This window comes from Lagenorhynchus albirostris, chromosome 10 (assembly GCF_949774975.1).
Source record: "Lagenorhynchus albirostris chromosome 10, mLagAlb1.1, whole genome shotgun sequence".
Classification (NCBI taxonomy): Eukaryota; Metazoa; Chordata; class Mammalia; order Artiodactyla; family Delphinidae; genus Lagenorhynchus; species Lagenorhynchus albirostris.
In genome coordinates, this window is record NC_083104.1 from 33,351,629 (window position 1) to 33,376,522 (window position 24,894).

A 24,894-nucleotide genomic window follows, 5' to 3' on the forward strand; every position below is an offset into this window, starting at 1 on the left:
TCCTTTGACAGACATGCCAGAGAGGAAAGAACGGGATGTTGCAGCCTGGGGGTGAGGGCCAGGTATATTTGTATTCACCAGTTGCATTTAAGAGGCCAGAGACATATTTTTACATAAAGCCAAAGTAAAAACTTTAATTCCTGCAGAATTTTTGTATACTTCAACAAGAAAAGTATCAGCCCCAGGAGAAGGGAAATAAGGCATTCTACATTTGCCTTCCCATCTTCAGTGAATTCTGGCAGGTATTATTTTATTTTAGCTTTTAGGAATTCTACTAGCTCCACCTGTGTTTTAATGAACTGTATGGTTCCTTTTAAAATACTCTTCATGGATTCTATAGGACTTTGATTCGGTTTGATTAGTTTTTCTTTCTAGTTAATCTGCCTTTAAACATTTGGAAGAAATGGTTCAATTTTTAAAAACTTCCACAGGATGTGATATGTACAGTTTAAATGATAAATCTTTCTCCCCTAAAGAAATGTCAGGGCACAAAAGCAGACATAGTTATCACACTGTTTATTATTTGACTTGGCCGACGTCCTAGATTTGGGTTCTAATTTTAATATATTAGAATATACTTTTCTTGGAGGTTTGCATATAAATAATATATGTTTGGTGAGTAAGTGAGCAGCAGGGTAAATTGAAACTGCATTTGACTGAATTATTTTCTCCATGTTTATTAGTTTTTTCTTGTATCAGTGAACAAAGAATTTCTCACCTAGTGTGTTATAGGTGAGTACATTTCCATCAAGATGCTCTTGTGATAGGGTGGCTCAGGACAAGAGATTTTAAGTTTATTGAGTTGGTTGACATCTCCAAAATGCCTTTCAGTCATGGTAGACAAATCATCTGTTGTTGCAGTCTAGGTAGAAATGGGGCAGTTACTTTCCTCTTGGATATTCCCTTGGCTGAATTCTTCTTTTTTTTAATGGAAATAAAAATTGGTAACAGAATCTTAAAGGAATTCAGGGTTCTGGGCTGCCATAGATAACATAGCGTAGTATGCTTTGGGCACTTGAAGAAAATTGTAAGACATCGAACAATGAAGAGAAGGCCCCCATTGTCAGCTGAGCTTTGGGGCGGGACCATCCGTTGAAACAAGGGTGGTTGAGTTTTCCCGCCACCCCGCCAGCCTCCCCCTGCAGTTTACAGTACGCCAGCCCATAGGAATGTGAATCCCACTTTGGAGCCCATTGTGAATGTGTTTCTGAGTTGTTTAACGTGTTTCTCACAAACAGGACATGACATGTATGGTTTAAATGAAAATAATGGCCTTGCTGCTCGGTGCCAGACCGTCTTTTGTCAAGAGCATCCTGGCAATTGGAACGGCTCTGCGCTGACGTGGCCCACAGGCCGGGCCCTTAGGGGATCTGGACTTGCTGAGTTTCACACAGAGAAGGCTCTTAAATCAGGGGGCCTCCCTGAGGGCCTGCATCCCTGGTGTATGTGTGCGCTGTTCTGCAGCAGGCACTAGAGCCGGGCTTGCTTCTGATGCTTCTGGCCATGAATTAAGAGAGAGATTTTCTTAGTCTTTGGATTCCTTAACTATGGAGTTTATTTTCAAAACAAAACAAAATGAATAAAATAAAGCAATTGCCAAAAAAAACCCAGTTTTTGTTTTGTTTTGTTTTTGTTTTTTTGTATGGGAGTTTTAAAGCATATCTAGGTACTTTAACTTTAAGCCTTCTGATAACATAAAAAAAATTAATTATTTTAAAAACTTGTAGTAAAAGATACATGATGTAAAATTTACGATTTTAAACATTTTTAAGTGTACAGATCAGTGGCATTAAATACATTCATATTGCTGTGCCGCCGGCACCACCATCCATCTTCAGAACCTTTTCACCTTCCCAAGCTAAGGCTCTGTACCCATTAAACAATAACTTACCATGGCCTCCTCCTTGCAGCTCCTGGCAACCACCGTGCTACTTTCTGTCTCTATGAACTTGACTACTCTAGGTTCTTCATATGAGTGGAATCATACAGTATTTGCCTTGTCGTGATGGGCTTATTTCACTCAGTATAATGTCTTCAAGGGTGATGATGTTTGATATAAGCAGATTAGAGTATATTGATTCAGTTTTATCGCCTGAGTTCTTTCTATGTGTATCTTTCAATGTACGGCTAATTAATTTGTCAAGTTTTGTGTCATGAATGGCATTGGGGCATGCTGTTGCCATAGATCAGTCGTTCTCAACCAGGGGCTACTGGGCCCTCAGAAATACATAGCAATAACTGGAGACGTTAATTTTGGTTGTCACAGATGAGCAGTAGGGAGGGATGGGATGGTACTGGTATCTAGAGGCCAGAGGCCAGGGGTGCTACTAAACATCCTACAATGGCCAGGACGGCCCCCACAACAAAGAATTATCCAGCCCAAATGTCAATAATGCCGAGTTTGAGAAATCATGTCAAGGGTTAATGAACTTGCGAGTCATTTATGGAAAAACATCTAGAGAAAAACACTGGGCATATTTTTATTGAGTAGTCTTGAAATAAATTTCTATGCTGCCATCAATATATTACTAATTCATTAAAGCATTAAATATTGGAGGTTAAATACAACCAAATGCAGACTGAGTTCCTGGAGCAACTTAAGTCATAAAAAATTGGAGGATTCAAAAGCATCCATATACTTGTCCTTTCATTAATTTTGCTATGGGTTCTTTTCGGAATTTTTACATTTCTGTGCAGATCACCTGGTAACGAGGTTGGGTGGCTGCAGCTGAGCAGAGATTGTGACTCATGGAGTTGGAGCCAGGAGACCTTGTTCTGGCCTCTGTGCTGTGATGGAGTGGCTGGATGACATTCAGCAGTTCTCAATATATTTTTCTCACCTGTAAAATGAGAGAGTTGTATTAAAATAAAAAGCTATGTCTTTGACAGGAGTAAGATAGAAAATTTTTAAAAAGTGACTGTTCCTTATGGTTGAATTACTGTAAAGTACATTCTGCTACATCAATGGAGACTAAACATTGCCTTAGTAATAAATGGGTAGGTTAAGCCTGAAGCTGATTGCCAGTAAATGTACTATGTTCTTTACAAGGGACCTGAGACCCTGGGCTCTTCCTGCTGTTATATCCTCTCTTTATTAGGAGAGACTCCCATGGCCATCATTGATGTGACACCTATGTGATCCAATGGACTCATTTCTTTAAAAATACTGTTTTAGATGAATGGATAAAGAAGATGTGGCACATATATACAATGGAATATTACTCAGCCGTAAAAAGAAACAAAATTGAGTTATTTGTAGTGAAGTGGATGGACCTAGAGTCTGTCATACAGAGTGAAGTAAGTCAGAAAGAGAAAAGCAAATACCATATGCTAGCACATATATATGGAATCTAAAAAAAAAAAAAGGTTCTGGTGAACCTAGGGGCAGGACAGGGATAAAGACGCAGATGTAGAGAATGGACTTGAGGACACGGGGAGGGGGAAGGGTAAGCTGGGACGAAGTGAGAGAGTGGCATGGACATATATACACTACCAAATGTAAGGTAGATAGCTAGTGGGAAGCAGCTGCAGGGCGATCAGCTCCTTGCTTTGTGACCACCTAGAGGGGTGGGATAGGGAGGGTGGGAGGGAGACACCAGAGGGAGGAGATATGGGGATATATGTATACATATAGATGATTCACTTTGTTATACAGCAGAAACTAACATAACCTTGTAAAGCAATTACACTCCAATAAAGGTGTTAAAAAATGCTGTTTTGTTATGGTCCACTTCAATGAGAGCAGAAGGTTTGTCTAGAATGTTTAAAAGTTAGGTGGATAGGAACAGCAAAAGATAATAAAAACTAGTTTTTTAAACCTCTGCACAAGAGAGGTGAGGAGGAAGTATCTAAAGCAAAGCTCTGGAGTCCAATTATTAACATGCCTTGCACAGTGACAGCATGAACCAAACTAAATAACACTCTGGTGATCCCCAAGTTTGTGAGTTGTACATATAACCCAGGAAAATTTTATTTCCTTGGAGTGTGTTGTGTGTCTTTTTCCAGTGCTCTCCTTATAGTTGTGTGTGTGTATTTAAATAAAGACAACTAAAAAAGAATTGACTGTGAAGAGCTGTAGCAAATGCCATTATCTGCAGTGAAGTTTATGTGAAGAGCAGCCTGATTGTAGGGAACACTGAAAATGAAGTCAGGTTCTAAGGAAGCCACGTACGAGGCTGCTCTGGTCTAGTACTACCTACGGTCCTGTCACCATGTGAATTCCCATCCCACCAGCAGCCCCCATCATTGGCTTTGGAAAAAATCATTATCTAGTATTTTTTCTTAGCAATTGGAGCAAAGTTTCTTTCTAAGGGCAGAGCTTTCCCAAGCAGCCCGTGCAGTCTCTGAATTTCAAACAAAGTCTGATGGTATCTGGATTTTGAGCCTGGGCTTTGGTCTGGATCTCCATGCTGTTTGATGTGATCCAGTTTTTTTTTTTTTTTTTTTTTTGGTGGGTCTCTCACTGTTGTGGCCTCTCCCATTGCGGAGCACAGGCTCCGGACGCGCAGGCTCAGCGGCCACGGCCCACAGGCTCAGCCGCTCTGCGGCATGTGGGATCTTCCCGGACCGGGGCACGAACCCATGTCCCCTGCATTGGCAGGCAGATTCTCAACCACTGCGCCACCAGGGAAGCCCGATGTGATCCAGTTTTGCTCTGTCAGACTTGGAAGGTAGTTACAAGTCCTAGTGGGAGACAGGCTAGAAGACAGGACAGGGGCTCACCTTCCAGCAGGAGACAGAAGAAGTTACGCCTCATCTTTCTGTTCTCTCCATTTTTATTATTTGTTTAGTTACTTATTTATTTTCTGTAAAATAGAAGATCCTAGAACCAGGATAGCAAAGGGGTTTTATCCTGAGTGTCACCTTCAACCGATTACTAATAAGTGTTTGGAACACTTGAGGCTAGCTTCAGACTTAATAGGAAAGAATTCTGTGATCAATTAATGATGTTTGCCATGGTTGAGCATAAGTTGCAATGGCATGTATACATTATGTATTCTCCGACATTGTCTAGCTTGGGGCTCTTAGACTAACAGTGTGACTCTCTAGGAGTGTCCTTGCTGTTAATTAGCACACTTTGATTCTTTCAAATGCTTCTGAGGCAGTTGACCCCAGTATGAAGAAGGTGAACTCTTGAGTCAGATTACTTGGGTTGGAATACTAGCTCTGTCTTTTCCCACCGTGGGCTACTGTGAAAATTAACAGGTCTTTCTATGTCTATCTTTCTCATCAATAAAAAAGGGGGAGTGGTTACATCTTTTAGTTATTGTGAGGATAAAATGAATTAATACACATTGTTTAGAATAGTGCCTGGCACACAGTAAACTTTCAACCAATGTTGGTATATGGGTTGAATAGTGGCCCCCAAAAGATATATCCACCTAGAACCTCAGAATGTGACTTTATTTGGAATAAGAATCTTTGCAGATATAATTAAGGTAAAGATTTCAAGGTGAGACCACTCTGGATTAGGGTGCGCTCTAAATCTGTTGACTGGTGTCCTTGTAAGAGATAGGAACAGAAAAGAGACACAGAAAAGAAGGAAGATCATGTGAAAATGGAGGCAGAGATTGGAATGATGTATCTGTAAGGCAAGGAACTGAAGGACCACGGGCCATCACCAGAAACTGGGAGAGATATAAGTGGAACAGATTTTCTCTCAGGGTCTTCATATGAATCAACTTTGCTGACACTTTGATTTCAGGCTTCTGACCTTCTGAACTGTGAGAGAATAAATTTCTGTTGTTTTAAGCCACCACAGTGGTAATTTGTTATGGCAGCCCTAGGAAACAAATGTAATTGACTACCGGTATTATTATTGTTGTTATCTTCAAGGCGAGGATCAAGACCTTGGTTATTTCATAATTTGGGCAGTCCTGGAATTTGTTGACATTGATGAAGTCAACCAGAATCTCAGGTTGCCCAGAGACCTGCTTCCTCTGATGATGGTGAGTGACTTGGTCAGTGGACTCCTTTTCCCCCTCAGTCATTGGCTCTCAGAAAGACTTAGTTTAAAATAATCAGAATGTACAAAATGAAGAAGAGAGGCATGGACCATCATTGAGATAGAAGTAGAATGATTGACAGTAGCCTGGACAAGACATCTTCCTGGTATGGATGCCAGATATTACATCAGAACTTGAGAGACGGCAGGGAGTTTAATTCTAGGCACAGTGAGCCATGGGACAAAAACAAAACAAAGTGCAAAAAGGATATATTCTTAGCGGGACAGGACAGGGTCTGAGAGACCACAGACCCAGGGGGTGGCTGATATTTGAGCTAGCCTAAAGCAACCTAAAATTTTGATAACCTGATAATACATTGATTACTTTCTCAGTTAGGAAATTGGATTTTAGGAGTCATCACTTTCTGCATGTTCAGACCAGTTCACCTCCATATGCATTTGTGTAGGAACCCTGGTCAGGAGAGGGAGGGCATGAACTTGGAGGCAGACAGCAGTCCAAGGCTGCCATCTCAAATCTGCCATTACTCCCTGGTCTCTGGCAAGTTACTTAACCTCTTGTCCTCAGTCTTGACCAAAAAGAATGGGAGTGACTATGCCCACCGCACAGACCATGTTGTGAAAACAGCTTAATATGGACTCATCTAGCACAGAGCCTGGCAGATAACGGGTGCTCGTAGCATACTTTTTTAATGGTAATGGCCCAAGTGCCTGTGCTAGGAACTTCAGGAGATAAGGGGATAAAAAATAAACAAAAATTGTCTCCACTCACAAAAGCAATGTAATAGAAGCTCCACATTGTAGTGGAGAAGACCAGGGCACACTTAGAATAATGAAATATTGATGAAGAAAAGAAATCATTTTTGGTTTTGCTTTGCTGGGGGATAAGCAAGGGTGTCATAGAGGGGGCGTCATTCAATTCGATCTGAAACTTGAAAATTAAGCAGAGTTTCCATAACCAGGAAAGGGCAGGTGCATTTGCTTCTTACTGGGCCAATGGCACAGAAATATAAATATACTCGGTGAGTGTAGAGAATAAGTCATCCCAGGGGCAAGCAACTACTTGGGGTTCAGAATGGAGAGGGGTCGAGTTTAGGGGAGATGAGGCTGGAAGTGTGAATTTGGGCTAGCAGATCTGAATGCCACAAATTTGGGGCCAGAGGAAAATGTGAAAGCACAATAGGAGGATGGCTCTGTGGTATGAAGGGTGAATAGGAGCAGAAGTCAGTTAGCAACGCCGGTGCAATTTAGGAGCCTACATCGATGATTCAAGGGAGGGGTGAATAACCTAGTGGAGAAGAATTGGGAAAGAGGGGAAGGAGAGAGACACACAGAGAAAATGTGAGTTCATAAAACGCTTATTAAATGTTTAGTGAAAGGGAAATTAATAGGATATGGAAAAAGATCGGCTTTGGGGGAAAAGGCAGAAAGGGTAGGAGAAGACAAGATGGCTTGAAGTGTTTAACCTGTAGGATCTTGCGAAGTATGGTGTGATAAATACGAGCTCCAAGTGTGCTTGAAATGTTTTCAGTTACTTAGTTTTGTTATCTTGGGTTATGCATTTGCTTTTTTTAAGTGAAAATATCCTTTTTAATGGTAAATATAAAGGATTTTCATTGTACTAACATTAAGTAATTCAGAAATGTGTAATAATTGAAGAATCACCCAAATTACCACCATGCAGGTAGTCAACATTTAATAATCGATTCTTCCTTTCTCCTTCCCCCGCCTTCCTTTCTTCCTTCTTTTTTCATCTATCCATCCTCTTCCTCCTCCTTCTCTCTCTCTCACTCTCTATTCTTTACACACACTCACTCTGTATATGTACATGCTCTTTCATACGAAAGTGGTAACACACTACTTGTTACTACATAGTCTGCATGGTTCCCTAACAACATCTCATTAATCTTAGTGCTTGTGAGTGAGTACAGATTTACCTCACTGTAAATCTACTTTATCAGTGGTATTGTGATTTATTTAACTACTCCCTGTAAATGAATGTTGAGCTTGTCTCAGGTCTTGCTAGTAGAGATCACACATTTTTGAGCCCTTGCATATAACTGTCCTTATATGAAGTAGTCCATTTCTAAGCACTTTTGCCAACAGTGGCTTTAGACATTTTTTATGTCTTTTCAATTTGGAAGCCCCTTCTTCCTTCCCAATATAAAGGAGGGGGAGATACCTCATTTTATTTATTTATTTTAAAGTTTATAGTAGAAAAAAGGCTTTGTAGACTTACTGCCCATTTATCCTTCTTCCTTTGTGAGTTGCCTCTTCCTTCACTTTGCCCTTTTTGTTTGATGTGGCAGTTGATAAATCTGTTTGTACAGTAAAGATATATACCCTTTGTTGAAACATTGAAAACATTTTCCCCGTGTGTGTGTGTTTGTGTGTGTGTGTGTGTGTGTGTGTATGTTTGCCATTTAGACATTCATGATTTCACCTTTACCAATTACTTCTTCATGGTTTCTTGTTTTCAGGTTATGCCTAAAAAGAGCTTCTATTACATCTGCCAAAAGCAGGTAGACATAGGACTTGGTGGGTTTGGCGCTTGCTGAGTCGCTGTGCCATTTACCTCACAGCCTACACAAGCTTTCTCCTGAGTTTCCTTGTGGCAGGGCAGGCTAGGATGTCATTATGAGCTTTGACTGTCTTGGAGATGGAAGATTGCCTTCTCTCTGAAATCCCTTCTCCTGACAAAACACGTCATGCAAACATAACCTGAAATCACATCAATGCTGAGAGAAAGAGAAAGAGAGGAACTTAAATCGTTACAAGAAGTCGTTTCCAATGCAGAGGCTGCCCTTCTCCCTGACAGTTTCCCTCAGTCCCTTCTATCCACAATGGTGGTTTGTATTAGTTGACATTTCTATTCCCAATTTATTTGTGTTTGACACCCAGGAGGCAGCCTGAACTTCATCAGCTTCTTGCTCTATTAGCACCACCTTTAGTGCAGGTGGCTGCTGTATTGAAAAATTAAATCGGGCTCTTATAAACTGAGTTACCTTTATCCCTGTACACACAGCGAACTTCTTGAATCCAGTGTGCTGGGCATTATAAACCCAGTAGATTCTGGTTTTCAATGGATAATCTAGATTACAAAAATTATGATGTGATCTTCTTTTGATCTCCATTGAAAAAAATGGATTTTAAGTAAGTCAAATGGTGAGGTGTAAAAGTGAAAATTTCTACTTGTAAGTAAAACAATTGGTGTTGAAGTCTTATATTGTTGGCATTTGACCCAAAGGTTGTTAGCAGATTTTCCTAAAAGGCAGTGCTTCCTGCTTTTCCATTTTGGCCTATTCTGTATAGTGTTTCTTTTTGTCCTTTGGTGTAACTTATCCATTTTTATAGAAATGGCCATAGTATTTTTTAGTATCAATGTTTTAGATGGATGGTGGCAACAATCTTTTCACACTTTGCTTTGCTTTTGGTATTAGAACAAATCTAATAGTTTGGATTCATGTATTTCTTTAAAGTTTTCTTTAAAAATTATACATAGCATGCATGCATGAAAGTGCACAGAGCACAGGATTTCACCTTGGTAAATTTTTACAAAGTGAACACACCCACGTAACCAGCACCCAGATCAAAAAATCAGGGCATCTTGTGTACTCTAGAGGTCTTCTATACCTCTCCCAGTCATGATTTCTCCCAAAGGTAACTCTTCTGATTTCTAACGCTGTAGATTAATTTTACCTGGCTTTGAATTGCAGGTTAATAGATCGTCAAATATGCATTATTTTCTTCCTGGATTCGTTTACAGAGCATTTTACTCGTGAGATTCACCCATATGGTTGTGTGCACTTGTAGTCAATTCATTTTCATTCCCATTGAGTATTCCCTTGCTCAAGAATACCACGTTTGTTTTTATCCACTTTATGCTTCTTGGTCACTTGGGCTGTTTTCATTTGGGGACTATTATGAATAGCACTGCTGTGACATTCTACTAATTGTGTTTTGGTGAACATTTGCACACATTTCTGCTGCTTATATACTCAGGAGTAGAAATGCTGATAGGAGGTATATGCAAAATGCATATTTTCAGTCTTTCCAAAGTGGTGGTAGAGAGTATGTATGGCATTTTGCATGAAAGTAGACTATGCTGCTATACATTTTGATATTTCTGAGGCAATATATTAGTATTTAATATTTGAAAGGAACTGAAAAATGTTCATTTACTTTGGCATGGTTTCCATTATTTGCTTTTATCTGGGAACTCACAAGTTATTCTATAGGTAATATGGTCTGAAGTAAATTGGGTGTAAATGCACAATCTTTGCCCCATTCCAGTTTACCAAGCCCAGAGGAAAACATTTGTTACCCTATATTTTTACAATACTTCATTGTGATATGATGAGGCTCCCGGCTTTAAGAAAAGGAAATTGGGAGGAGAGAACTAATACGATCCAGTGTGATTTTAAGATAACAACTAGAGTCTTTGCAGAAGAAGGAGCCAACAGGTCTGACATGAAGCATTTGGGCCACACATTTTTGCAGTGGGATTAAAGAAATGGAAGAACTTATGCTTTTCAGCATCAGAAGGTCCTCTCCTCAAACATTCCACACTTAAAGTGTAATATTCCAAGCGTTCACAAAGAAGCTGCAAGGGAAAATTTAGGTGGCTCCACAACTTGACCCCATTTTCTAGATTTTAAGTCTATGAATATAAATCACACTTTTGATCTCTTCTTGATTTATACTGTCTGGTGGTTGGAGGAGGTGGTTCCAGAAGAGTTTGTTGCAATGAAATAAAACCCTTCTTTCCATCAATACAATTTAATATCCTTAACCTAATTATCAATCTCATATAATCTGATATATTAGTTAGGATTCAGATTAGGCTTCTATAACAAAGATATCCCCCAATCCAGTGGCTTACATAAGATGAAAGTTTATTTCTTCCTTATGTCAAAGTCTATGTAGATCTCCTAGGACTATCTTGGTAGTTAGACAGTGAAAGAGACCCAGGCTCCACCTTATTATTCTGCCGTCCTCAGCACATGACAGTTTTCACCTCATGGCTCGGGATGGCTGCTCCAGCTCCCTGTGTCCAGTCTGTGCTCTAACTACCAGAAGAGGAACAAGAGACCGGGGAAGAACATATTCCTTTCCTTTAAGGGCACAGTCTGGATGCTGTGTACATCTCTACTGCACTCATCCCCTCGGTCAAAACTTAGTCACATGGCCACCTCCAGTTGTGGGCAACTGAAAAATGTAGTCCTTAGCCGAGGGCTACAGGCCAGCTAAAATTCCATAACTCTAGAAGGAGAGAATGGATGTTGGAGAACAACCAGCTGTCCTTTGTCGGTTTGGAGCCTTTATAAATATGTCAGATATCTTTATTCATGGCCTCTGATCTCTCATTTATATTCTCTCGCTCCTTGTCTTTCTTGTTTTCCTTCTTGTGTAGAACTCATCTCTAAAAGTGCCTCAATGTACTTTTGATCCCTTGGAATTTCCCTATTAACCAGGAAATAGGAAGACAGCAAGCAAACCCAGTGATCCTACCTGTTTTACTCAGTCTGCCTGTTAATTTCTCTGAGGTAGATGTGATGGTTCTAGAATCCTGAGTCTAAATACCCTTCATAAAGTTGAGCTAAAAATGTGTCCATCGTGATTGCTAGCAATCTATAACCAGAGCACTTGTAAGTATGTGTTAGACAGGGAAATAATAGTTATCAGTCTCCAGTGAATTATAAAGGAAAATAATTAGTTAACCTTGAGATAGCAGGGGTGCTGGACAGCTGAATAGCAGAGCCCCTCCACTCTTCAAGAGGGCCTGGAGCTTGGAATGCATTGTCTTCAGAGACAAGAAAAGCTGAGCATTCATTGTGTGTCCCTGGAATAGGACACCGACATTCCTTTGTAAACTTGTCTTAGCTCATCTGCAGCCATTCAACACCTCTGAGCCACTTGTGGTTGTCTTAGAGGGTGTAATTTTCTGTCAGGCAGATTTTGAGCATCTCTTTCAGAGAGTCAGAAATCATCCAGGAGTTAGCCAACCTGAGTTTGACTTCTACTTTCACCACTACTCATTTGTTGCATGGCTTTAGGTGAGTTTCTTAATCTCCTTGTGAGCTTCAATTTCCTCACTTTTAACAAAGAAATTTTGCTACTAACCGTAAGTTAATTCACTTTTAATTCATGCAACAGTTACGGTTACGTGAACGCCGAGGGAGCATGGACGTGGGTCCCATCTGTGTTGCAGAGCCCAGAAAGTACACATTTATTTAGCATAGGTTTGGTCAGTTTAGGGTGACTGTTATGTCTCTGGCAAGATGTTTCCAACAAGGGATGCAATATAATGAAGAGCTTGGGCTCTGAAGCAAGACAGGTACAGGATGAATCCCCAGCTTTGTGTGGCCTTCTCTGAGTCTCAGTTTTTTCATGGTATTGTCACTAAGATCATTGATTCCGGAACAAATCTCAGCTCTACCCCTTTCTAATTATGTGATTTTAGGCAAATTATATAACCTTTCTGTATTTCAGATCCCCTTTGATAGTCCTTGCCTTAGGTTTTTCAACAGGTGATATAACACATGAAAAAGCATTTAGTGTAGCACCTTGAACACAGTAAATGCTCAGTAAAAGGCAGCTGCTAAATTGTTTTGGTTGTTGCCAGTGGGTTTTTTAATTTAAGAATTTATTAGTTGGAACGTAACAGTTTTATTTGGGTATGATTGACATACAATAAACTGCAGCTATTTAATGTGTAAAACTTGATAAATTTTGACATATGGATGCACATGTGAAACAGTCGAGATAATGGACATATCCATTATGTATCCAAATTTCCCCATGCCTCTTTGTAGTCCATCCCTCTTTTCTCTCCACAGTCTCTCCACCCCACTCCCCAGGCAAGCACTGATCTGCTTTATGTTGCTGTAGATTAGTTTGCAATTTCTAGAATTTTATGTAAATAGTATCATACAGTATGCATTCTTTTTGAGTTGCTTTTTTCATTTATCTATGTTACATGACTCAATAAGTCATTCCTTTTTATTGCTGACTAGTATGCCAGTAATCTTTATAATATTTATCCATAATAATATTTAATATAATTTTTATATAATAAAAATATTTTTATTTTAAATAATAATAAATATTATTTGCTATTAAATAATAAGTAATATTATTATATCTTTATAATATTTATCCATAATATTTATCCATTTACCTATTGCAGAAAATTTGGGTTGTTTCCAGTTTGGGGCTATCATAAATAAAGTTACTGTGTTTATTCCTGTACAAGTCTTTGTATGCAGAAATATTTCCTCTCATCTTAGGTAAATACCTAGTGGAATGTGTATGGTAGGATGTTTTTGACTTTTGAAGGAATTGTTGACTGTTTTTTGTTTGTTTGTTTGTTTTTGTGGTACGTGGGCCTCTCACTGTTGTGGCCTCTCCCGTTGCGGAGCACAGGCTCCGGACGCGCAGGCTCAGCGGCCATGGCTCACGGGCCTAGCCGTTCCACGGCATGTGGGATCTTCCCGGACCGGGGCACGAACCCGTGTCCTCTGCATCGGCAGGCAGACTCTCAACCATTGTGCCACCAGGGAAGCCCTGTTGACTGTTTTTAAAAGTGGTTTTATCTTTACTTTCCCACCATCAGTATATGAAAATTCCAAAAATAATTTTTGCATCTATGTTCTTGAGGGATATTGGCTTATAGTTTTTTGGAATTTTTGTCTGCTTTAAATTGTAGAGTAATTCTGTCCTCAAAGAATGAGCTGGGAAGTATTTACTAATATTCAGTTTTCTTGAAGAGTTTATGTACTCTTGGTGTTTATTGTGGAAAGATGTTTACCTACACATTCAGTTCTTTTATATAAGGTCTATTTTAAATGAATAAGCTTTGGTTATTTGTGTCTTTCAAGAAATTTGTCCATTTTTATCTATGTTGTCAACATTTCTGGCGTGTTCATTATATTGTCCTACCTTTTTGATATCAGTGCAGCCTGCAGTGATATCACTTCTACCACTGTTAATATTGATAATTTGGTTTTTTTCTCTATGTATTCTTTTCCTGATCAGTCTGGACAGAGGTTTATCAATTTTATAGATCTTCTCAAAGGATCAACTTTTCTCTATTGTGTTTCTGTTTGTATTTATTGATATTCACTCTGATCTTTGTTATTTCTTTTCTTCTGATTACTTTGGATTTAATTCGCTCTTTTTGTAGTTTCTTAAGGTGGAAGCTGAAGTCATAGATTTGAGACCTTTCTTTTTTTTTAATGTAGGCATTTTACTGCTATGAATTTCCCTCTAATGACTACTTCAGCTGAATACCAAATTTGATTTTTTGTATTTTAATTTTTATTCAGTTCAAAATGCTTTCTAATTTTCCTTTAGATTTCTTTTACCCCTGGTTAATTTAATATTGCCTTATTTTGTTTCTATATATTTGCTGATTTTTAAAGATATCTTTATACTATTGAGGTCTAATTTAATCCCATTATAATCAGAGAACATAATTTGTCCTAATTTAATCCTTTAGATTTATTGAGACTTGTTTTATGGCCCCAAAATATGTTCTATCTTAGTAAATGTTTCATGTGCACTTGAAAATAATATGTATTCTGTTAATATTGGGTGGAGTATTCTAAAAATGTCTATTAAGTTGGTTATTAGTGTTGTTCAAGTCTTCTGTGTCCTCATTAATTTTCTGTCTACTTGTTGTATATTGAGAGAAGGGTGTTGAAATCTCCAACTCTAACTGTGACTTTGTCCATTTCTTCTGATATATCCATCACTTTCTCCTTCATTTATTTTGAAGCTCTGTTAATAGGAGCATAAACATTTAGGATTGTTATGTTCTCTTTGTTAAATAACCCGTTTATTATTATGGAATGACCCTCTCCATCCCTGCTAATATTCTTTGTTTTGGTACTAACATAGCCAGTCCAATTTTCTTTTGATTAGTATTGGCATAAATATGTCTTTTTCCAACTTTTTTGTATCTTTATACTTATAGTGGATTACTTATAGGCAGCATATATTTGGGTCTCTTTTTATCCAATATGAAATTGCTGCCTTTTAATTAGGGTATTTAGACCAAATATATTTTGTGTGATTCTTTATTATGGTCAGGTTTAAATGTATTATCTTGCTTTTTGTTTTCTGTTTGTCCCATATTTTCTTTAATCTCTTTTTGCTGCCTTGATTAATTGAGGAATTTTAACGGATTCACTTCTTTCTTCTTTGTCAGTGTATTCACTGTAGCTCTTTTGTTATTTTGGTGGTTGCTTTAGAATTTATAATATATTAATATATCTTTAACTTATCACAATCCACCTTCAAATGCTATTATTCCATTTCATGTATAGTATATGAACTTTACAACATTATATTTCCATTTTTCCTCCTGGTTTTGTGCTTTTGCTGTAATACATTTTACTTCTATTTTTGTTATAAACTCCACAATACATTTTTTTATCATGCTTGTTTCAAATGGTAGAATATCTTTTAGAGAGATTTAAATAATAAGAAAAAAGTTTTTATATTTACTCTTGTAGTTATTATTTCTGGTGTTCTTTATCCCTTTTTGTAGATTGAGATATCCATCTGATATAATATTCCTTGTCCTTGAAGATTTTTACATTTTTATGTAGAGCAAGTCTGCTGCTGCTGAATACTTTAAGCTTTTGTTTATCTAGAGGATTCTTTATTTCATCTTTGTTTTTGAAGATATTTTTATGCGTATAGAATTCTAGGTTGACTGACTTTTTTTTCATTAATTCTTTAAAGATGTGGCTCCACTGTCTTCCAGCTTGCATTGTTTCTCATAAGAAATCTGCTATCATGCTTATTTTGTTTCTCTGTTTGTAATATGTCTTTGTTTTCTTCTGGCTGTTTTTAATATTCCTTTTTTCATTGATTTTAAGTAGTTTGATTATTATGTGCCTTGCTTTAGTTTTCTTCATGTTCCTGTGCTCGGTGTTCCTTGCACTTCTTAGATTTGTGGGTTTATACTTCTTGTTGTTTTAAGCTACCTTTGTGACTGGCAGCATATATTTAATAGATCACATAGTTTATTTCTTTTTGAGTGAGCTTTGTTGGTTTCTTTCTTTCAAGAAATTGGTCCATTTTAATCAATACTGTCAGATTTATGGTCATAAAATCATAGGTAATATTCCCTTATCAATGTTTTAAAGGTCCTAATGATGGTCTCTTTTCTTTCCTGATATAGGTAATTTCTGCCTTTTCTTTTTCTCTTGGTCAGTATGCCTAGAGGTTTATCTACTTCAGTGATCTTTTAAGGAACAAACTTTTTGTTTCATTGATTTCTTTTTGTATTTTTTTCTGGTTTCAATTTCATTGATTTGAAATTTTTTCACCTTGTTTTCTAATAATGCAAGTTTTCTCTAATCACTGCATCATCTCCTTCTTATATATTTTTATTTGTTCTATTCTTATTTTCATTTGATTAAAAATATTTTCTAATTTCCTTTGTGACTTCCTTTTTAACCCACGGGTTATATAGAAATGTGTTAATTAATTTCCAAATAGTTGGTGATTTTCCCAGGTATCTTTCTGTTATAGATACCTACTTTTATGCTCAGAAGAAATCATTTTTATTATGTCTGTTCTTTTAAATTTCTTAAGATTTATTCTGTGGGATAGATTGTGTTCTATTTTGGTGAATGTTTCATTTGCACTTGAAGAGAATGTGTATTCTGTTGTTGAGTGGAGTGTTCTATAAATGTCAGTTAGGCCCAGTTGGTTAATAGTGTTGTACAGCTCTTCTATACCATTACTGATTTTCTCTCTTCTTATTCTATTGATTACTGTAAGAGGAGTGCTGAAGTCCTTGTAAAGTAATCTGTTCTCTTTTCAATTCTATCAGTTTTTACTTTGTGTACATTGAAGCTCTATTATTAACTATATCAATTTTGAATACTGTTATAACCCCTTATTATTATGTAACCTTCTCTTATTACCAGGAAACTTTTTTTTTCCTGGTAGTATTCTTTATCTGGAAATTGACTTTATCAATATTAATATAGCCACTTCAGTTTTCTTTTCTTTAGTTTTTACATGTTATATCCTTTCCCTTCTTATTATTTTTAATATATGTATATATTTATATTTAAAGTGAGTTTCTTAGCACATAGTAGGATCTTGCTTTTTCAGTCCAATATAACAGTTCCTGTCTTTTAATTGATATGTTTAGACTATTCACTATAATCATTGGTATGATTTGATTTAGGTTTACCATTTTATTATGTGTTTCCTGTTTGCCTTCTCTAATTTTTATTTATCTGTTTCTTCTTCAGACCTTTTAGATTATTTGAATGTGTTTAATATTCCATTTGACTTTATCTGTTGGCTTTTAGACTATATATCTTTAATTTTTAAATGAAGCTCTAGAGATTTCAATATGTATATATATACCTAAACTTTTACAGTGTACTTAGAATTAATTTTTTACCACATCAAGTAAAATGAAGAAACCTCACAACCGTCTCATTCTCTTCACCTTTTACTTATATGTTATATTTGCCATACATGTTGCATACATACATTGACAGCCCTGCCAGACAACATTATAATTTTTACATTTAAAAGAACGTTTAATTCATACATAACTTAAAGGTCCAAAGAGGAAAAAATATAGTCTATTATATTTTCCAGTGCTGTTGAACTTCCTTCTTTTCTGAATTTCTGGTTTTTCTTTTGGTTTCATTTCTCTTCGTTCTGAACAACACTTTTTGGTCACAGCAGGTCTGCTGTTGATAAATTCTCAGAATGTGTGTTTGTCAGAGAATTCTCTCTTCATTCCTGAAGGGTCCTTTTGCTGGCTATAGAATTCTGGATTGACAGATTCTTTTTTTCCCTGTCAGGACTTTTAAGAACCTGTTCTGCTGTCTTCTGGCTTCCATGATTTCTGATGAAAGATATACAGTCATTCCATTTATTTTTCCCATCTGTGTAACATGTCATTTTTCTGTAGACTTTTTTTTCAATCTTTGGCTTTTAGCAGTTTGATTTTAATGTAGCTGTGGTTGGTTTTCTTTGGGTTTATCCTGTTTAAAGTTTATTTTGTTTCTTGAAATTGGAAATTTATGCATTCTACCAAATCTCAGATGTTTCAGCCATATTTTTCAAAATTTTTTTTTAGCACTAGATTATTTTCCCTCTCTTTCTGGGATTCCAGTGGCATAAATGTTAGATATTTTGATATTGTTTCACAGGTCCCTGATGCTCTGCTTATATTTTGCTAAATATTTTCCTCTCTTTTTTCGGATCAGATGTTTTCTATTGATTTCTCTTCAAGTTTCATATCTCTTTCCATGGTCATTTCCATTCTGCCATTGAGACATCAGGTGATTTTTAATTTCAGATATTTTATTTTTATTGTTTCTATCTCTGCTGAGAATTTCTATTTTTCCATTCATTTAAAGTGTATTAATCTTTATCTCATGCAGCATAGTTATAAGGGTTGCTTTAATGTTTTTTTGTCTGATAATCTGGGTCATGTTGGTGTTGGCATCTATTGACTCTCTTTTTCTTTGCAAATTGGCCACATATTCCAGGTTTTTGTTTGGCAAGTATCCTGAACATTTTGAGTATCATGTAGGTTAGACTCTGGGTCCTGCTAAAATCCCCTGGAGAATATTGAGTTTTTTGGCTTAGCAGGCAGTCAGTGTAGTTATATTCATTGCAAGTTCTGTTTCATATTCCGTAGTGGTGGTTCCAATGTCGGTTCAGTTTTCAAAGCCTTTAGGTCTATCCCACACATGCACAGCTTAAGGATGAGCCCAGTAGTTTTGCAGGTTCATAACAGAAATATGGGATTTTCTTCTTCAGCTCTTTACTCTCCAGGATTCCCTCCACAATCTCCAGCTTGCAGGGCCCACCTTCCCAGACTTCTGATTAGAAAGTTGGGATTTCTCTTGGAGGTTTAACTGCCCACTACCTTAGCTGTTGCAGCACAGCTCTGCAACTAGGATCTCCCTTGGGGCAAAAGTGGAAGAGAAAAAAAAGAGGGGAAAATTGGGGATTTCCCTTACACTCTTTGGATCACAGAGGCCTCTTTCCCCAATTCTGTAGCCAGAAAGATGAGATTTCTCTCGGAGTTCTAGTTGTGTGGGCTCCTACAGACACATCACTTTCAGGGTCCTCAGGAAGTTGCTTTTATACAGGATTTAGCTGTAATCAATGAGAGAGAGGGGCTGTAGTGGACTACTCCCTTTTGGCCAGCAATGGAAGTCTCAGGGCATTATTTAAAGGGTTAAATATTGCCTGCCATTATGTAATTTTCCCCCATGGTCTTTAAAAGTTAAGTTCAGAATTTATTCTTTTATGCCTCTTAGTGCTTAAGTGATTTTTCTAAACAGTCACAGTTAGTAGCACAACTGTGATCTAAGCTGAGTGTTTAAAATGGCTGACAACTTTCCAGCTGGTTTTAATCGGTTTGTGCACAGCAGTGGATATCCTGAACATGGGCAATGTTGTATGGCTTCCACCATTGCCTCTGAATGGAACAGGTTTGTAAATGTCACAAATAACATTCTTTCATGAGGAACTCTGCATTTATCATGGATTCTGGAACTTTCTGCTGGTGAGGGTTCTTATTCTTGGTCCATGAGTCATACAGTTCCCATTGATTCCTGACATTTCTTACAGGCTTAACCAGGCTTTGTTAGTATGGGAGATGAGGAGATGTAGAATTCATAGGGACCCGTGTACTATGAGAGAGGTAGTATCATGTTTTCCGAGAGGGTGTCTGCTCATTATATGAGAATGGACGTATTAATGTATTTACCCACATGTGCAATGGCATTTATGAATAATCAGATACAGCATTTGTAGAAGCAAGGTAGGATTAATTATGACCATGTGACTATTTATAATTTCTTTTTTTTTTTTTTTTGCCCCCTGAGGGAATGAATAAATGTACTGGAATAAGGCCAGGAATGCTCCTTACCCAAGAGGGAGTTGTTGCAGAGGAATCCAGAACAATTAGACCGTGTTACTTCCTTTTGTTAAGGCAGTCATCTGGGGTCATAGCTAATGTAAAGGAGGGCATTGTCAGTAACAAGTAAAGTGAGGCTGTTAAAATGAAACAGGCTGTGCTTTGCTCTGTGACCTCTTACTACAACCAGCTCTTCCATGATAGCCATTGGCGCCAAGGAAAATCGGGCAGAAGAGTTGGAACCCTTCCCAGTCCAGAATATGCATTACCAGCCCATCTATTTGAAAGCTATTTTAAATCTTTTTAGAACTATCTAAGTCGTTAGAGATAAAATAAGAGAATACATACACACAAGTTTAATAAAGCCTTTCTACAGAATGAACATAGGAGAGAGAGAAAACCAAAATGGAAATCAGTAACCTTGGACTTGTTAACTTGACACGTTTTAAGACACTCTCTCGGCCTCAGTTTTAGCCTTTTGTATACTGGGGCTAATAAATGAAAATTATTAAACAATGATAATTGTCAGGCATTGTGCTATGTGAATTACATGGATTAGCTCACTTATCCTCACAACAACTGTAATATACGTGCTATTAAATTCCCTTTTTCCAGGTGAAGGAATTAAGGCTTAGAGAAGTTATCTGATTTGCCGAAGTCAAATATTTAGATTTCAAAGTAACGTATTCTGACTGTAGACTCTGGTAAACTTTTTTTTTTTAATATTTATTTATTTATTTGGTTGTGTCGGGTCTTAGTTGCAGCTGGTGGGCTCCTTAGTTGCAGCTCACCGGCTTCTTAGTTTCAGTATGTGGGCTCCTTAGTTGTGGCAGGCGGTCTCCTTAGTTGTGGCTCACTGGCTCCTTAGTTGCAGTTCACCGGCTCCTTAGTTGTGGCATGCAAATTCTTAGTTGCGGCGTGCATGTGGGATCTAGCTCCCAGACCAGGGATCGAACCCAGGCCCCCTGCATTGGGGGTGCAGAGTCTTAACCACTATGCCACCAGGGAAGTCCCTAGACTCTGATAAACTCTTGAAAATTATTAACTACCCAGTGGTAGAGGTCAACTGGAGCCCTGATTCTGATTGTCTTGTAGTGATTTCCTGGAGCACTGTGTTCATAGTCATTTTGAGGCCCATACTGGCTAAGTGCATTAGAATAGTCCCTGAGTGATTATTGGTGCCTACCATGGCACAGGAGGGCAAAACGAAGGCACACATGCTCAGTGTGTGCCATCCATATTAGGTGGTTACTGAGGGCCCTTCCAACAAAAACACCAAACAGCAGCAAATACAGCAGCTTTTCCGTTTCCATTATTTTACGTTAACGTTAGGAATTTGTAATGTCACCACAGACACAATATTAGTTTTCCAGAGGAGCGCTCCTCTCTTTAAAATATCTTTCAAGAGATGTCCTTTTATCATAGGACTGAAAGAACCATTGTATATACATAATGTTCCTAATATAAAGAAATTCAGAAGTAACTATGTTAGTCAAAAAAACCCCAGCATGATATGACCTTAAATAATAATTATGAGGGATTTTTGAGATGGGTGTTTGTGTTCTGAAGAACAGTGTTATTTTATTTGGTTTCTGGTTTTTGGTTTTTTTGGTTTTTTTGCGGTACGCGGGCCTCTCACTGTTGTGGCCTCTTCCGTTGCGGAGCACAGACTCCGGACGCACAGGCTCAGCGGCCATGGCTCACGGGCACAGCTGCTCCGCAGCATGTGGGATCTTCCCAGACCAGGGCACGAACCCGTGTCCCCTGCATCGGCAGGCGGACTCTCAACCACTGCGCCACCAGGGAAGCCCAGAACAGTGTTATTTTAAATTGTTAAATAGATACACACACAAACACTTTGTGGCAAGTTAAGTTAAGTCAGGGAAAATTTATAGATTATGTCCTACTCTTGGAGGTTTAGAGGTTCAGAATATAATCATTAGATAAAGAAATCTGATAAATTTTTCCTTGTATTTCCTAGTAACTTTGACCATGGAACCATTTTATTTGTTAACAACTATTAAAATCCTAAGGAACCATTGTCACACTTTGAGAAATCCCAACCCAAGACTCACATATATAAAATGGAGTAGGAGTATTTTTCAGGGTGACTCATTTCTTCTCTGACTCAGCATGAACCTGAAATTATGAGCTTAAGAACTAAGCAACCCTGCTCATAGCCTGAAATGAGTACATAAGGAAGAACTCTCTGGGTAAAATTCTTTGTCAGCCATAAATGAAATTTCAATGAAAGTTACTAAGAAAAATCATCATAATAAACAAATGGTAGTTTTAGCTGAGACCTCAATCCAGTGGTAAGTCATCAAAAGATAGTGATGATTAAAGGGAAGAAAGAATTATTTGTTTTACCTAGAACACAGAGGAAATAGAAATGAACGTGTTTGATAATTCCATGGAGAAAATCTAAAAACTTATCTCAATCATATTTAGTCAAGAGCAGCTTTGCTCTACCCACTCAATGGTCATTTTAAAATTAGAAAGAAACCCACTGGGTAAGCCAGTGCTTCTTAAATTTTAGTTTGCATTGGAGTGACATATAGGCTTATTAAAAATGCAGGGCTCCACACTACAGTGAGATTTTGATTAGCAGGTGTGGGTTGAGGCCCAAAACTCCATACTTTTACAGCATTTTGAGAGACACTGATGTAAACCATGTGATAATACTAGAAATGATAAAGTATTTTGAGAGGCCTCAGAATCCTCAACATAAATAATCATTCCACCCAGGCTGATTTTTGGCAAAATGTCAAAAAATGCATTGCCCTTCATCTTACTTCGAGCCAACTAACGCTTTAACACATAGACCCCCAAAACGTATAAGTGCTCAAATATACGGGAGTTTGTTTCTTGCTCATACAGGAGTTTATTTTTTCCTCACGTAAACAGTCCATGGAGAGTACAAGTTAACAGGGTCTAAGTTCCCACATAATTGTCTGGGACCCAGGATCATGGAGATGGCCATCTTCAGTTTATGGCCTGTAACATCATTTGGATGTTAACAGCTAGCTGGTGGATGGGGAGAGAACCTAGAGAATCATGCAGAGTGTTATGGTCTGAATTGTGTCCCCCCTACCAAAAATTCATATGTTGAAGTCCCTCAGAATGTGGCTGTATTTGGAGGTAGGGCCTTTAAAAAAAAGTGAGGCCCTTAGGGTGGAACCTAATCCAATGTGACTGGTACCTTTATCAGAAGAGGAAATTTGGACACAGACATTAGAGATGCATGTGCACAGAGAAGAGACCATGAGAAAACACAGCAAGAATGTGTCAAGGAGAGAGGCCTTAGAAGAAATCAAACCTGCTGGCATCTTGATCTTGAATTTCTAGCCTTCAGAACCGTGAGAAAATCATTTTCTGTTGTTTAAGTGACCCAGTCTGTGTTATGGCAGGCCTAGCAAATACAAATGGGGGTTGAAGTGTTGTCCTGGAAATGGTGCACATTATTTTCACTCACACTTCACTAACTAGAAGTCAGTCACATGGCTCCCTAAGTGCAGTAGGGTCTGGAAAATGAAACCTATCTGCATGCCAGGAAGAAGATAAAATAAGTTTAGTAAATAGTGTCTGCCGCCACTTTTGCTTCATCTTTTGAATTTGGACTACTCAACTGTGGGTCTAGAGAAAGCTTCCTTAGTCCAGTAGACCAGCTCATCAGCTCCCTTCTCCACTTCTATCAAAGCTCTTCTTTTGGAGGGAGGTGAGCGGATGTGCACCAGCAAAGGCAAAGGAAAGAAGTACCTGCAGAATGAGGGACAGCCCTGAGCCTAGCATGCCTGTAGCATTCAATACATGGCTGTTGGAAGTGAGGAAAGGAAGAAAGAAGAAAGCAAGACAAACAGATCTGAGAAGGCCAAGAGTAGTAACCATTTACATTGACCAAAACTCAAAATGGAAGAATTGTTTCCATAGCAAGTCTGTTAGCTTCAAGAACGTGAGAGAAGGGAAGCTTTTCTAATTTCTAATTGAAGGCTGACATACATACAGAAATAACACGAATCTTAAGTGTACAGCTTGAGGAATTTTACACAAACTTAACTTTACCCATGAAACTCACAACCAGATCATGAAATAGAAAAAACTAGGGCTGCAGCAGCAGCCTCTTACACCCTTCCAATCACTCCACTCCTAAGGGTAACCCCTATCCAGACTTTTAACACCATGGATTAGTTTTGCCTATTGAATTTTATATAAATGGGATCACACAGTATGTACTACTTTGTGTCTGTTTCTTTGGCTCAGCATTATGTTTATGAGATTCATCCATGTTATGCATATCCAGTTCATTTGCTTATTCATTTTTATTGTGTAGTAGTTTATTGCATCACTATCTCATAGTTCATCTATCCATTCTTTTCTTGATGGGCATTTAAGGCTGTTTGCGGTTTGAAGCAATTATAAATAGTGCTGCTATTTGTAATATATCTCTTTTGTGCGCATGTGTGTATGCTAGTCTTGGGAATAGAACTGCTTGGTCATAGATGTGTGTGTTTTCAGCTTTAGCAGATATTGCAAAACAATTTTTCAAAGTGATTGTACCAAAAGAGTTTATTTTTTATTCCATGTACTACTCTTCCCTTTCTGTCCCACTCTCAGAATATCCTTCCTGCCACTTGCCTGTGGACTTACTGCTGATCCTTGGGACCTGGATTGTTAGGCTTGCCTGTGGGAGGCCTCGTTTAGACCTGCCATGTGCTCTCCCCTTGTCAACATTTGCCTGTTATTTGTCTCTTTCACTTGGATCTTTTTTAACTTTAAATAAAATCAATTCCAGAGTACTTATGAAGCAGTCTAGTAGTTAGTACACTGCAGTTGACAGAAACTCATTGCAAAGTAGCATGAGCCAGAAACGGAATTAGTTGGTCCTCGTAACTGAGAGAAGCTGGTGAGATGAAGTGCTCAGTCATCAGGGCCATGTCCCTCCTGCTGCCCCTCAGCCATCTTCTCTTGATAGAGAGGCTTTCTTCTCTCCCATTAGAGATGAGTTTTCTCC

At 38.1% G+C, this 24,894-nt stretch overlaps 1 protein-coding gene across 1 annotated transcript in view; it reads left to right on the forward strand.

Annotated features, from left to right (window-relative positions):
* Nucleotides 1–24,619, forward strand: part of ERC2 (ELKS/RAB6-interacting/CAST family member 2) — a 610,694-nt gene extending 586,075 nt beyond the window's left edge. The window contains exon 13 of the mRNA XM_060164014.1: nucleotides 24,498–24,619. Coding sequence (XP_060019997.1) covers nucleotides 24,498–24,558 — 61 coding nt within the window. The 3' untranslated portion in view covers nucleotides 24,559–24,619. The remainder of the gene's footprint in view (nucleotides 1–24,497) is intronic.
* Nucleotides 24,620–24,894: the final 275 nt, after the last annotated feature.